General features: G+C 35.0%; 3 protein-coding genes across 9 annotated transcripts in view; 1 reads left to right on the top strand and 2 right to left on the bottom strand.

Moving 5' to 3' along the window:
• The window catches only part of LOC117682044 (E3 ubiquitin-protein ligase TRIM71), a 40014-nt gene that overhangs the window by 10282 nt on the left and 16198 nt on the right, over positions 1-13534 (bottom strand). The window lies entirely within an intron of this gene.
• The window catches only part of LOC105331211 (uncharacterized protein C12orf56), a 70835-nt gene continuing 60986 nt past the window's right edge, over positions 3686-13534 (bottom strand). Inside the window, exon 14 of the mRNA XM_066083002.1 lies at positions 3686-3821. Coding sequence (XP_065939074.1) covers positions 3734-3821 — 88 coding nt within the window. The 3' untranslated portion in view covers positions 3686-3733. The remainder of the gene's footprint in view (positions 3822-13534) is intronic.
• LOC136274946 (meiosis expressed gene 1 protein homolog) lies at positions 5598-8792 on the top strand. Of its 2 annotated transcripts, none has more exons than XM_066083000.1 (2): positions 5598-5771; positions 8061-8792. In XM_066083000.1, the coding sequence occupies exons 1-2, from the start codon at positions 5646-5648 to the stop codon at positions 8187-8189; spliced, it is 255 nt and encodes an 84-aa protein (XP_065939072.1). In that variant the 5' UTR covers positions 5598-5645; the 3' UTR covers positions 8190-8792. The 2 variants fall into 2 exon arrangements, 1 of the variants encoding a protein (XP_065939072.1); XR_010713402.1 differs by lacking the exon at positions 5598-5771 and adding an exon at positions 6701-6719.

Below are 13534 nucleotides of genomic sequence, written 5' to 3'. Positions count from 1 at the left end.
TCGTTGTGAAGAGTTTAAAAAATGACAAAGTTCTAGTGAGCTAAATCACAAATAAATGTCAATGGACACAATTAGATATGATAGAAGCCCTAGACCCTTGTTAGAAATATATCAAGAAACTTCCACTACCTAATGCGTGTGTTTCTAAGTCTGTGTAATCAAAATCAAGGGGGATATAAACCCCTTAAGTAAGCCCGAACCCATTATCAACGCTTTTAGAAATAATCTCTTATTATTATATTAGATCAGTTTTTATTATCTATTTAGAACTTACTATAGTCAGGTATATTCTTCACAAATTTGCTCTAAAAAGTATATAATTCATGATCACAAATACAACATTACAACAAATGTTTATATTAGAATATCGATGTACAGTGGGGCGTCATATGACCGGACGCCAGAGATCCGGACGCTTGAGTTAACGGACGATTTTATTTGGAAACGGATTTTTATATACGTTATTTTGCCCCATATATCCGGAATTTCGCTTTCCGGATCCGTACGATCTCTTTTTACCATAAAACACGGTTTAACAATAAAGTTTGCTTTATTTAGCCGGACTGTAAACGATAATGGTACTCCGATTATTACAATAGAAAAATTACGCCTGTCAATTGCGTTTCACACCTTTACACCTGCTAGCCCCCATATGTTAAGAAAATCTATTCCCATTAAATTACAAGGTACGATTATCGTCACATCGCCTGGCTGTTGAAACTGGTAGATATAATAACACAAATCGAGAAAATAGCTTTTGCCAACATTGCAAAACTATAGTGTTAAGGATGAAATCCATTTTTTATTTGTTTGTCCTTTATACAGAATATTGCGCAGATTATGCATGAAAGAATATTATAATAAAAAACCATCTATGTTTAAATTAAATCAACTTTTTATTACTGAAGATGTTAAAGATCCTTGTAATCTTGGCAAATTCAGCTCTAAAAGTATGCTATTAAAGGCCCTCTCAAACCAAGCTGCGTCCCCACGGCGTGTTAAACTCATGGAATCGCCGTAGGATCGTAAGGAAAATTCAGAAGAAAGTACAGTTTTATTTGAAAATTTTACAAGTGGAGATGTCACGGCGTCCTGACGGCGACCGAGGCGTTCTTACGGAGCTCCCACAGCGTGTAACTGCGTTTCCACGGAGTCCTACTTGGCGATTAACTGCGCTCTCGCTGAGTCTCTGCCGAGCGCTTATGACGTGCTAGGAGTCAACGGCGTGCTCTGCGCGCTGACTGCGCTTACAAGACGTTCTTTACTTCTTTACTGGTAGTTTGATATTAATTTGTACAATTGTATGGGAAACATAAGAATTTACAACTAGTAAATAAATGATTAGAAATTGTTTTGATTTTATGAAAATGTACATTGTTATTGAAACATAACTACCTCTAAACAATTTGTGATTGACTAGGATTAATCTCTTAGTTAGAGGTCTACAAAAAAAGATCCGTTATATACTAGTATTAGTTGTTAGAAAAGATGTGAAAACATCATAACCAAATGGCATGAATTCCATCTACGTCCATTGATAGGTCTTGGAATATTAGCAAATGCTACTTTTTACATAGTCATCTACATCTAGAAACGCCGTGGGAGCGCGGTATAAACGCAGAAGAAACGTCACGAGAGCGCGATGACCGCAGCAACAGATCATTGGGGTCACTGTGTGAACGCAGCCAAATGGAAAACAACTTGTCCAGACGCTGTGGATGCGCAGTGAGAGCGCGATAGAGACGCAGTGAGATCCCAAAGGACTCAGTGAGATCTCCGTGCAAGCGCAATTGACTTATCACTGCGTCTACACTGCGATTAGCTGCTTTCCTTGAGCGCACCGACGGAGCTCTCGTGGCGCTGTTGGAGATCTTACGGCGCTGTCACGGCGACCTCACTACGCTTCTACGGCGTGTTTATCAGAACGCCGAGCCACGGCGTGTACTTTGTGCATGTTAAAAGTGCGCGCCGTCGCATGGGGTTCTTAAATGTTCAAGGCGATCCCATCGCGACGGACGAAGATGCCGTTGCGGTGTTACGGCGCTGTAGGAAACTCTACTGCGTTTACCTTGGCGTTTTACATTATTTAAGGACGCAGTGGGATCGCCGTGAGGACGCAACTCCAGTGTGACAGGGGTTTAAGCGACATCTGCATTATATAATTGTTATAGTCTTTTGTTTTGTTTTCTCAACCTGTATATATAGCAGTATATGTTATTATTTGTACGTGCACAAGTTCTCCTGTGAATACATTACCACCTCATGTTATGCATATATGTTTAACGGATAAGCTGTAAAGCTTGAAGAAATAAGGATTGTAATTGAATTGAGTAGCTGGTATATACACTCTGACTTCCCAAGTCACTTTCAAATATTACCAACATATTGCTGGTTAGCAAGATTAGTCACGCCTCACTCGGCACGTCGCCTGAGTATACTAGTATTTACACAGTGCATCTGTCAAGTGACACCACTTTTTAAAACACCCCTCTACTTCATAGGAAGAATGTGCTTAATAAATCTGGAACGGTTTTCATAGTTTTGTGGTATTTACAACGAAGTGTCTTATTAATGCCCTGTCCGATTAAGCCGAAACAAGAGGTATAGGAAGAAAACAATAAGGAAAGCATTTCAATTGATCGGAAGTGTATTGGTGGAAAATTGACCTGTCTAGATATAGATTGTTAAAAACCTAACGTAAATAGGCTCACTTCACACTTGTTCGTCAATTATCACACAATTTCCTCATTGTGTATGAATTTGTTTTTCTTTTGTGTCTTCAATATCTATGAAATCAAATAAAGAATAATTAAAATAAAATGACATAAAAATAAGTTTTAAAACGAAATATTTTATACATTATAAATACATGTACGACTTCATCATGCATTGTAAAGCATGCTTCACAGATGGACGGACGGACGGACGGACGGACGGACGGACAGATAGATAGATAGATAGACAGGCGGACAGACAGACAGACAGACAGATAGTCTTATCAGACATATAGTTATATAGACTTATTACATGTGATCCGCCATATATTCCAAATGTACTGTTTGTTACTCCTTGTATTTTTTTTACATACATGTACATGGGAATATTTCTAACGCTAAAGTTTGCAAGTAAACAGGCTTACTGCCTTTATAATGAATAACAAATGGATATACAGGATCTTTGATGATTTTTATCACAAAATAAAATTTCTCTGAAACATCGTTTCTTCGTCCAAGAAATGACACGTGAACAATTTATCATGCTTGTGTTAGAACCAACATTGTAACACGTGACTTTGATAAAACATACCATGCAATGCAAGGGAATAATGATAAATTGATACATCTATAAAAAGGATTCAATTCATTTTGAACAGTAGTCAAATATGAGTTCAACACATGTACAGGAAGCATATAAATATAAAACTCTTCTGATTGAACTCTTCATTTATAGTACAATGTAAAATAAAGTACTTATGGGTTTCCAGTTTGCGAAGCACTGTCCGACGTGACTTGTAAAAACACACAGAGATATTACTAGTGTTAAAGTAAATTATATCATTTAGCGTACTGAGTGCTGGCTTTATATCCATCAAGGCTATTCTGGTGGCGTCATTCCACATTGGAAACCATTCCGTAGATGACGTCATCTTACATTGAACACTATCTATGACGTCATTACACATTGGACACTATTCCGGTGACGTCACTCCACATTGGACACTCTTCCCGTGACATCACCACGCATTGGACACCGAGGATAGTCTCCTGCCTGCCAGGGACAGTGTGTCTATGTCAGACATCGTGGTCACGCCCTTCTTCTTGCTGTCAATGTAGAAATCAGAAATTATTTTCATTCTTTGCAAAAGTTCACGCACTGCACACAGTTGATTTTATACAGGTAATGATCGAGTTTGGCTTGTGAATTTTGAAATGTTTATAGAGCCATTCACGATAAGTGTGGTACTGCTCTCTTGCAGGGCAAAATAATATACTTTGTCAAAATTCATTAGGTAACGTTAGATAATTAAATGACATAAATGAAACAATTGACGTGACGTAATATTTCACCAAACCATGTCATTTTGCCCTGCAAAAGAGCAGTACCGCAGTTACCGTGATGGGGTTAATTTGACAGGTGTCAGATTATGGAAAATCATCATAAGACAGTGATTGTTATTTTAATGAATCATCGTGGTCACGCCCTGCTTCTTGCTGTCAATGTAGAAATCAGAAATTATTTCCAATTTTTGCAAAAGTTCACGTACCGCACACAATTGATTTTTACAGGTAATGATCGAGTTTGAATGGCGTATAGACTCCTTCACGATAAGTGCGGTACTGCTCTCTTGCAGGGCAAAATGATATACTTTGCCTAAATTCATTAGGTAGATAATTAAATGACGTAAATAAAAGAATTGAAATTCACCAAACCATGCCATTTTGCCCTGCAAAAGAGCAGTACCGCAGTTACCGTGAAGGGGTTAATTTGACAGGTGTCAGATTATGGAAAATCATCATAAGACAGTGATTTTTATTTTAATGAATCATGTCTTTCTTACGTAAATAAAAAAGCCATGTCCTAGTAACGAAATGACTGAAAGTTTCATTTTGCTTTTACGTTCCAAACAAAATTAATTAAGTTTTCACTATCCACGAACACTGACTTCCAGGATTTAAAAAAAAGATTCCACAGAATTTAGTTATTTTGAAAATGTTTGGTCCAAAAAAATCTGTCTCGACATTGTTTATTCTTCACAATTTTAAATTTGCTCGTGTTTGTACAAGCTTTAATAATTTCTCTTTTCAACTTTTCTGAAAACGTGGCCTGTTTTATACATATCGATTTAGTGTTCAACAGACGGAAACGAAAACATATAAAAAAGACTTGCAGTAGTTCATTTTATTAATATGTATTCATCAAATTAGAATTAGAATTAACGTTTTAGGATTAGTTAGCATGTGGATAATAAAATAACATGACCAACGTTATAAACATGGAGCCAATGGGCCACATCGCTCACCTGCATACAGAAAAATAGTCCAACAATGACCCTCCTCTTACACAAATAGCCTCGCAGCTAGCTTTACGACATCAACTATCATGATATATTGGTCAAGATTTTATGCTTCTTCAATATCATTTCCCTCTTGGACAATGTTTGAAAAAACAAGAAAGGTCTTCCTACAGTACATGTACATGTAAAACTTGCTTAAAAGAAAAAACTGTAGACGCGAGTTACTATATATATAAATAGGCCTAAGTTCTGTAAAATTCTGTATATTCAATTAAGTAGACACTTAAAAATAAGGTTTATGTTCATAAAGCTTGTCTGAATATTAACCATACTGATCTAATGATTTCTAGGGACATAGCATCAGAGAGGGGCCAGCCCCCCAACCCCACTTTTTTCTCAAAGGAGTTAAAGGTATACAAGCCCCCTCCCCCCCCCCCCCCCAAGAATTAGAAACTTCATGATTTGGGAATATTCTTTGACAGGTAAGATATTTTATAGGTATATAGGTATACGATATATGCTTCCGGTGCCAGTGTGACATTATGTTTAAATTACATCGTCATGGGGACTTGGTCTGTAAATCATTATAAAACTTCTTGATATTTTTTCAGGTGTGTATAGAATAGCAAATATGTCAGTGAAACCTACAAAGATGGTGCGGGCGACACCGTGGAGTGACGATGTAGAAGAAGCGTATCGGTTCCAGTTGGCCGGATACAGGGACGCACAGGATTACGCAGTCTGCAATAAAGCCGAGGTAAATTCTGTCACCATTGATACCCCCAAATAAAACAGTTGTGATGGGGAAGGGTATATAAAGGAATGAACAGTTGTGATGGGGTTGGGTATATTTGAACAATAAAATGCTATCTTTAATGATTCATTCGGGATATAAAGGTAGCGACATTGCAGAAAAATACATAACAAGCGTTAGCTGGTTATATAAATTTTTCCTGCAATGATCGCTACCTTCATAACTTTCATGAATCATCAAAGAGAGCATTTTATTGTTTATATGAACAGTTTTACTTTAACTAATTAATAAATTGATTATGAAAAGTTAGTAAAATTCACTAAATTACTGTTAATGTACATATAAGTACGTCAGCTAAAAGAAACAGCCAAAATCGTCTCCTGTGAGACTTTGAGTCTGGCATCATAATTATTATTTGGTGCAGTCTGTGATTTTAATGAGGTCGCTGTAGGTGCCAATTTCAGTCCTGTCAGTTTCAGATGCTGTAGATTTCGACCAATTGATAAATGGGGCGTGTAGATTTCAGTCTGGCTGTTTCTATAGAGCTTGATGAATTAACTATAACTTTCCGTAAGAAAAAGAGGAACTTATACTTGGTAGATGTTAATATATAACTTATAAGGAATCATTCTTTGAGTATTATGAGGTGATAGTTTTGGTCGGGGCGTGATCAAATCCAATAAAGCCGAAGGGCTTTATGATAGATTTGATCATGCCCCAGCAGAAATTATCACCTCATAATATTCAAAGAATGATTCCTTATTACTTATATTTATATAATTTTAAGCCATCATACGATTAAATATTTAAATATAAATAAGCAAACCCCGCTGGCGCCTCAATTTGGCATCATTTGTATTATGGGTTATAAAGTACAAAATTGATACGTAGTGTTATCACAGGCAAAGACACTGGAGAATGTAAATATATAAGATTGAACAGTTGTGATGGGTAAGGTATATATAGGAATGAAGAGTTGTGATGGGGTTGGGTATATAAATATTCTAAGGAATGATCAGGCAATCCAAGCTCAGTCCTTGGTACTGATAAGTGGCTCTCTCTCTCTCTCTCTCTCTCTCTCTCTCTCTCTCTCTCTCCAGATGTTAGACTATATATTTAATGTAGTGGTGTTATATAAGGAATCATTCTTTGAGTATTATGAGGTGATAATTTTGATCGGTGCGTGATCAAATCCAATAAAGCCCGAAGGGCTTTATGATAGATTTGATCACGCCCTGACCGAAATCATCACCTCATAATATTCAAAGAATGATTCCTTTTCATCGTACGATTAAATATTTAAATATAAATAAACAAACCCCGCTGGCGCCTCAATTTGGCGTCATTTGTATTATGAGTTATAAAGTACAAAATCGATACGTAGTGTTATCACAGGCAAAGACACTGGATAATGTAAATATATTAATTTATTTTCACAAATTATATAGATATAGTTTGTTTGGAACGAAGCACATACTCGGAGTGTGTTCAGTATTGTTATGAATGAATTTCTCAAAGTCGCACAATAATGGAGTTTAATATCTGATAAAAGATGACATAGTCAGATTACATTGAATTTTTGTGAATAAGAGAAAAGGAGTATGTATTTAAATTCACATATGCAAGATCACTTGCTCATTGGTGACAAAAAGAAAATTTAATACGAACAATATTTATGGATTATACCATGTAAATGAAGAATGATGTATGCACATAATTTCAATATAGAATTCATTATTAAAAAATTTCAACTTTTAATATCAATAGACCTTTGTTAGCTGAATAAAATGCATACAGATTCCATTCTAAAAATTTGTGCACAAGGAAATTTTAGTTTGGAGAATATATTTTTCTGCATCAGTTCCTGTCGATTCTGGATATCAATATGAAATTAATGAATTTAGTGAACAGGTCCCAAACTTAAAAATTTCACGATGAAATCTTTGTTGTTTTGTCTCAGCATATATATTTATCTGCATATCATGTTTCTATAAAATACCATTAAAAATTCCAGATTTGATTGTTTTCATAATTTCATTCTATTATATTCTAAAATAATGTCTCTATTTGCGGTGAATGGCATCTAGATAGAATGTTCTATCATCAAAATTATTTTGTTGTAAAATAAAGTTTAGCCTGGTCACTGAACAAATCATTCCATGCTAGGTCAAGGGAAGGGGTGAGGGTAGGGGTCTCTACACCCCCTCCTCAATTTAATTTTTATTCATTTGTTTTATGCTGTTATAATGATGATTTATCAGTTTATTAAATGAGATTTCATTTCTTTTACAGGCAGACAGATGGCCACACAATGGATATATAAAGAAGCTGATTCGGAAGGATGGGTGCTGGTACTACTTCAATAAAAGCCGAGAGTGTTCCGACAAAGATGTACCCAAGTGCAAACTATATTCCTATTAATTATCTACTCCCTCTAGCTAGCTGATTAACACTGAATTATAAAGACTGTGTCTGTAAATATTATACATGTATATGGGAAGTCTGCATGTTAAATATCTGAAGTGTTACAAGCTTGAAATTCTTTTTGTGTGTGTTTGTTTAAAGTCTTTTATTTATATCTTGATGTTTTGAAAATTTTCACTGAAACTATTTCCCATGCATGAAACATTCAGCCTCATGTCCATTCATATCATCACCATGTTATAACATGCTTCATTTTTAATTTTTTTTATTTATTTTGCCCAAAAGTTGGCATGTCGGATATGATCGGTCACGGATGTGGCCGACTGTGTGAAATTTTAATCACACTCAAGTAGATTATTTATACACTAGTGTACTGTGGCCATGCTGTAAATAACTATTACATGAATTATTGATTTGCACTCATGCAGATTTTTCTTCATAGGATGAGAAGTACTATAGGAGATCAGTATTAACTAGCATTTTGTTGGATGTGACCCGAGTTATAATGTGTCAGAGTGCTGGATATTTGAAGTACACATTTTAAGAGTACTGATTGAATATAAAAAGCAGTTGTTGATCAATAAATTGACAAACAAGAAACATTCGTTTCTGGGTTATTATTATTTTTTTTAATAATAAAAGACAAACTCTGGTTGAAAGATGAGTTTACAGGACAGTGGTATTGTATGATTTTGTTTCCCTCGATTTACTTGTTGTCAATAGTTGAAGCATGCATAATTACAATTACATAATACATCCCTAATTAATGTCTCGGAAGCAATGGTCCAGCCACTACCTTTGTATATGTATTGACTACTTAGGACCATTTCACAGCTCTCAAGATTCCTTCACCGCAAATGTGGTTTCACGATGAAATTTGACATACAAATCTCAGTGCAGAGAGGTTAATCAATGAACCCCATGATTTTATTTATTTCAATTTTCCAACAATTTACTATTATTCTATAATTTTTAAAGTCGGCATCCTATCATTGCTCCATGTTTGTTTTCAATGGTGATCTTTCAAGAATGCAATAAGTTTTAATAGAACTACTTTTCAAGCGCTGTAAATATTTATTTGGTAACCTACAGACTCTTTACAGAAGGCGGAAAACAAAGCTACATCTATACATCTATGGTAAATCCACCCCGGCTCGTTTTTACTCCCGGTCTATATGGTCCGATGAGTAGTGCTATTTATTTTTTTTTCTCTGTTTATCAAATTGCGCAAATAATTAAATTCTTACAATGCATGCAAAAGTATACTTTAAATTCTAGCAATTCAGCATTGGTAAGTAAGGGCTTATGATCTAAAGCAGAATATGCAGTCATTGATAGGGAAACTGGATGACATTTTCTCTCGATCTATTTCTTGAGAGTTAAGCTTTATAAATACGTGTACAGTTCTTATAAAGAAATAATAATGAAGATGGGTGGGGGTGGGGGGGGGGGGGGTAGATAAGATAGCGTAGATGCCCATTCGGTTTAGTCAAAATCTACAAGTTCAATTTTTTTTCAATTAAATCTATTTGATAATGTTATAATACAAGTTTGCACAAGCAAAATTTCTGACTATATTCAGTCTTAAATACACTTTAACAAACGATAAGAAAAACGAAATTGCATTTACAGAGATTTGTGGGGTCGGTAACATAGGCGTCGGAACCAGGGGGGCTAGGGGGGCTTAGCCTCCCCACTTTTTTTGCAAAGTTAGACCCCACCATTGGCCACATAGCATCATAGAGGCCCCCCCCCCCACACACACACTTTTTCTTGCAGCAAATATAATTGTTTGCAAGTTTACCATGAAAAAATTGAATTATTGAGAAATTGGGGTAATAGGGTATATTAGTTTTTTTTGCTCGTTAAGATTTCTGAGGATTAGTCTACCCCCCCCCCCCCCCCCCCAACTTTCAATTTGCTTCCGACGCCACTGGATAAAGTTCACAGGCGTTTTCTTACCCTCGTGAACATATTGCGGAAATATCGAGTGGACTTCGCCGGCGCGGGAATTCTGACGGTACTGTCCTTCCACAAATTCATTTAAAAATTAAATTTGTTGTTATGACTAAATTTAATTTTTAAATGAATTTGTGGAAGGACAGATAGATTTAACGGAAAAGATTCATTAGAAATTGTATCATTATCTTTATATTTTTAACTGTTCACTACATGAACGAATATGCAATATTTAAAGAATTAGATAACTTGTTTACTGAATTTTAACAGTTCATTGTCAATTTCTCTTTTATTCATTCAAATGTCAAATGTTCAAACACATGACAGCAATTCCTCTGGACATTGTGTTGTTTATTTGGTAAATAGTTTTTTTTTACAAAATGTAAGAAGGTGTAAATTGAGTAATCCCTAGCATGTCCACTTAATGGACCATCCATTGTATTGTGTGTAAATAGTTTACTTATCAGTCTTTGATATCCGGCCTAGTCCGAAATAGGCTTAATCAATTACGTAATCAAGTTTCATTTTTATTGTACTTTTTTTCTTTTTGCAAATGACCCACGGCTATGTACAGCTGCGCTGAGTTATGTCAATTAAACGGATAAACTGTACGGGTCACGTGATTTATCACTAATAGGTTTTTACTTAAAATGGTAAATTTTCACACTTTTGATATTTCCGATCATCTAATACTGAATTTTGATTGGTCAATGCCCTGCAATCCAAGCGCGTGGGGACGTCGCTGGAAATTTGGCCTAACTCGGTCACTTCCATGCGACGCTCCATTCAATAAACTTGTATTCATATTTATCATCATTTTTCTTATTTGGATTGCAGGTATGTTGCCCTCTATTTTATTTTCTGTTGTTTCAAAGTTCATAAAAGTTTGATTTTAAGAAATTAATAATTTGCTTAAACGTTTATTTTTTAATTTTGGTATTTAAATAAGTTATGATTTTAAAGGAATAAGTTTCTAAATTTGAGCTTTGTCGTTTATGAAATAATTCATTATTAACCTATCGGCTAGGAGACAGAATAATTGCTTTTTTCATCCGTCTAAGTTTTGCCGTTAACACATGTATTTTTTTAGTAAATAGTTTTATTTTTGATAGTCGTAGAATAGACAAGTAAATGAAATACTTTTGTTTGTTGCATTGATGCGTGGTAAATTAGAATTTGAATTTAGCGCCATTTCTAAGTTAAAGGGACTCTTTAGTAAAAGGAGGTAATTTAAAGTTAGTTCGGGAAACAAAATACGGGAAGCATGTTTAGATCAAATTGTAAGTTCTCAGTAAATATTGACAGTTAAATTAGATAAAATTATACCATAAAGGCTTTCAAATCATTCATCGTTTAAGATCTTTGTAATCGCTTTTGGTTCTAATTCACATACGCGTTGTCAAGTTTTAATTCGAATTTCCTCGACGTTAAGTCTTTGTTTATATTCTTTATATTGTTTACATTGGATTTTATTATTTTTCATATTGTTAATTAATAATACAGAGGTTATATTTTTATTACATCTTGTTTATACCTCTGTTACGGTCACCAGAGTTTTAAAATATTATACGTAAATGAACTTAAACTTTTGTAACTGGTGGGTAGACGTTAGAAGTAATCCGGTAGACTGACCACGTCACGCCTCATAAATATGCATGTATTTCCGAGTTATTTATAAACGCTTTCCAAGTTATTTATAAACGCCTTCCGGGTTATTTATATACGTCTTCCGAACAGTAGTTTGTTATAAACGGAATGACTTACTTTACATAATGAAATGTATGTACATGTATATTTGTTTTTATGCAACCAACATATTTGTTTTTATGCAACCAACAAAGTAAAACTCATTTCCCCCCAAAAGTTCAAGCTACAAATTAGCGCCGTGCAGAGAAAGGGGTGGGGGGGGTATATTATTCTCTGTGAGGATATTAAGTGTTTGATTAAATAATAATATTCATTTATGAACAGGCAATAGTGGTCCGTGTTGTTTAAAAAAACATGGATAGGCACGATAATAAATTGATTCTAAAATGGTATAAATCATTTAGTAATTAATCTTGTAATGTACATATATAACGTTAACCGTTTTAAATCCGAAAAAAAAATCACCAACCCTACATTAATTAATTGTATTTGCGTAAACCGAAAGCCAGTATGGCGCATTTTCCAATGTTTTACCATGTTTACCACTGTTTACAGGCATGATATATAGTATAAGAAAAAGAACAACTGGTTTATGAGTAATTTTCAGACAATTTCCTAAGTATATCAATTTTGACATCTTACAATTGTGTCATGAAGAGAGTTTGACGTAAAGACTGCGAAGGAATACAGGTAACGTTATATTGCTGCATCATATATAGTCAGGTACCTTTTAATTATCCCGTGTGAAAATTAGCGACATCAATCAACCAGACTTGTAAGGGATTTATTAGGACCCGACACTCCAAACCACAAAGATAGTGTAATGTTTTGCAAAAAAGCAAATTGCAATTTAAAATATGCAAGTACTAATAGTTGTAGAGTGTTTCGGCAGTTATGAGCCTCATCAGGGGTCTGCAAGAATAGCTGATGTTTATTTTAAGTGAGACCTGATTATCTCGTCGCTAATGTTTTTGTGCTTGCTGAAAGCTATAATAGGTCGAGCATCAAAAGAAGATTTGCATTCAGAATTCCTAAGTACAATATCCCAATACTTTAAAATTCGCTTTTTGAGTCCTTTAAGGCAAGGATTGAATTTAGTAACCAATACCGTAGGGTTACGTAGTGCTTGCTTTGGAGTCTTATTGAGGATGAGTTTTGTTCGATTTGTGTTTGTTGTTTCTTTGATAATTGGGTCGATTTCTTGGGGAGAGTAGCCCCGCTTTGACAGATGCGCCTTAAAATCATTGAGTGTAGTATTCAAAATTGTAGGGTCGGTAGTATTTCGTGCATGTCTAATGCATTCTCCTTTAATGAAACCTTTAAACACAGATGGGCTATGAGCGCTCTGTCTGTGTAGATATTGAAAGTTGTTTGTAGGTTTGATAAATGACTTTATGTCAAGCTTGTTAAAGGTTTGAAATCTGGGGCCTTTGTAAACTGTAGTATCAAGAAAATTCACAGAAGATGGTGAGACTTCAAACGTAAATTGAAGATGCTTGTGACAATGATTGCCAATTTGAAAAAAATCCTCTATTTCCTCTGTGGTGCCATTGAATATAATAAAGCCATCATCCCGATATCTTCCATGGAACAAAATTTTGTTTGCATGACGAAATTGTGTAACAATATGCTGTGTGATTTGATACATTCGAATGTCACAAATTTCTGGACTTGGAATTGCACCCATGCTTGCTCCAATGATTTGCTTGTAGAATTTTCCGTCAAATTCAAAGTAA

This window comes from Magallana gigas, chromosome 4 (genome assembly GCF_963853765.1).
Source record: "Magallana gigas chromosome 4, xbMagGiga1.1, whole genome shotgun sequence".
NCBI lineage: Eukaryota > Metazoa > Mollusca > Bivalvia > Ostreida > Ostreidae > Magallana > Magallana gigas.
The sequence above is the reverse complement of the archived record's forward strand: the minus strand, read 5'-3'. Positions and strand labels throughout refer to the sequence as shown.

Excerpts from the sequence above, each read along its gene's own strand:
- LOC136274946 (XM_066083000.1), top strand. The coding sequence starts at position 5,646 with ATGTCAGTGAAACCTACAAAGATGGTGCGGGCGACACCGTGGAGTGAC. Across the intron at positions 5,772-8,060 it reads CAGTCTGCAATAAAGCCGAG|GCAGACAGATGGCCACACAA; the intron begins GTAAATTCTGTC and ends TTTCTTTTACAG.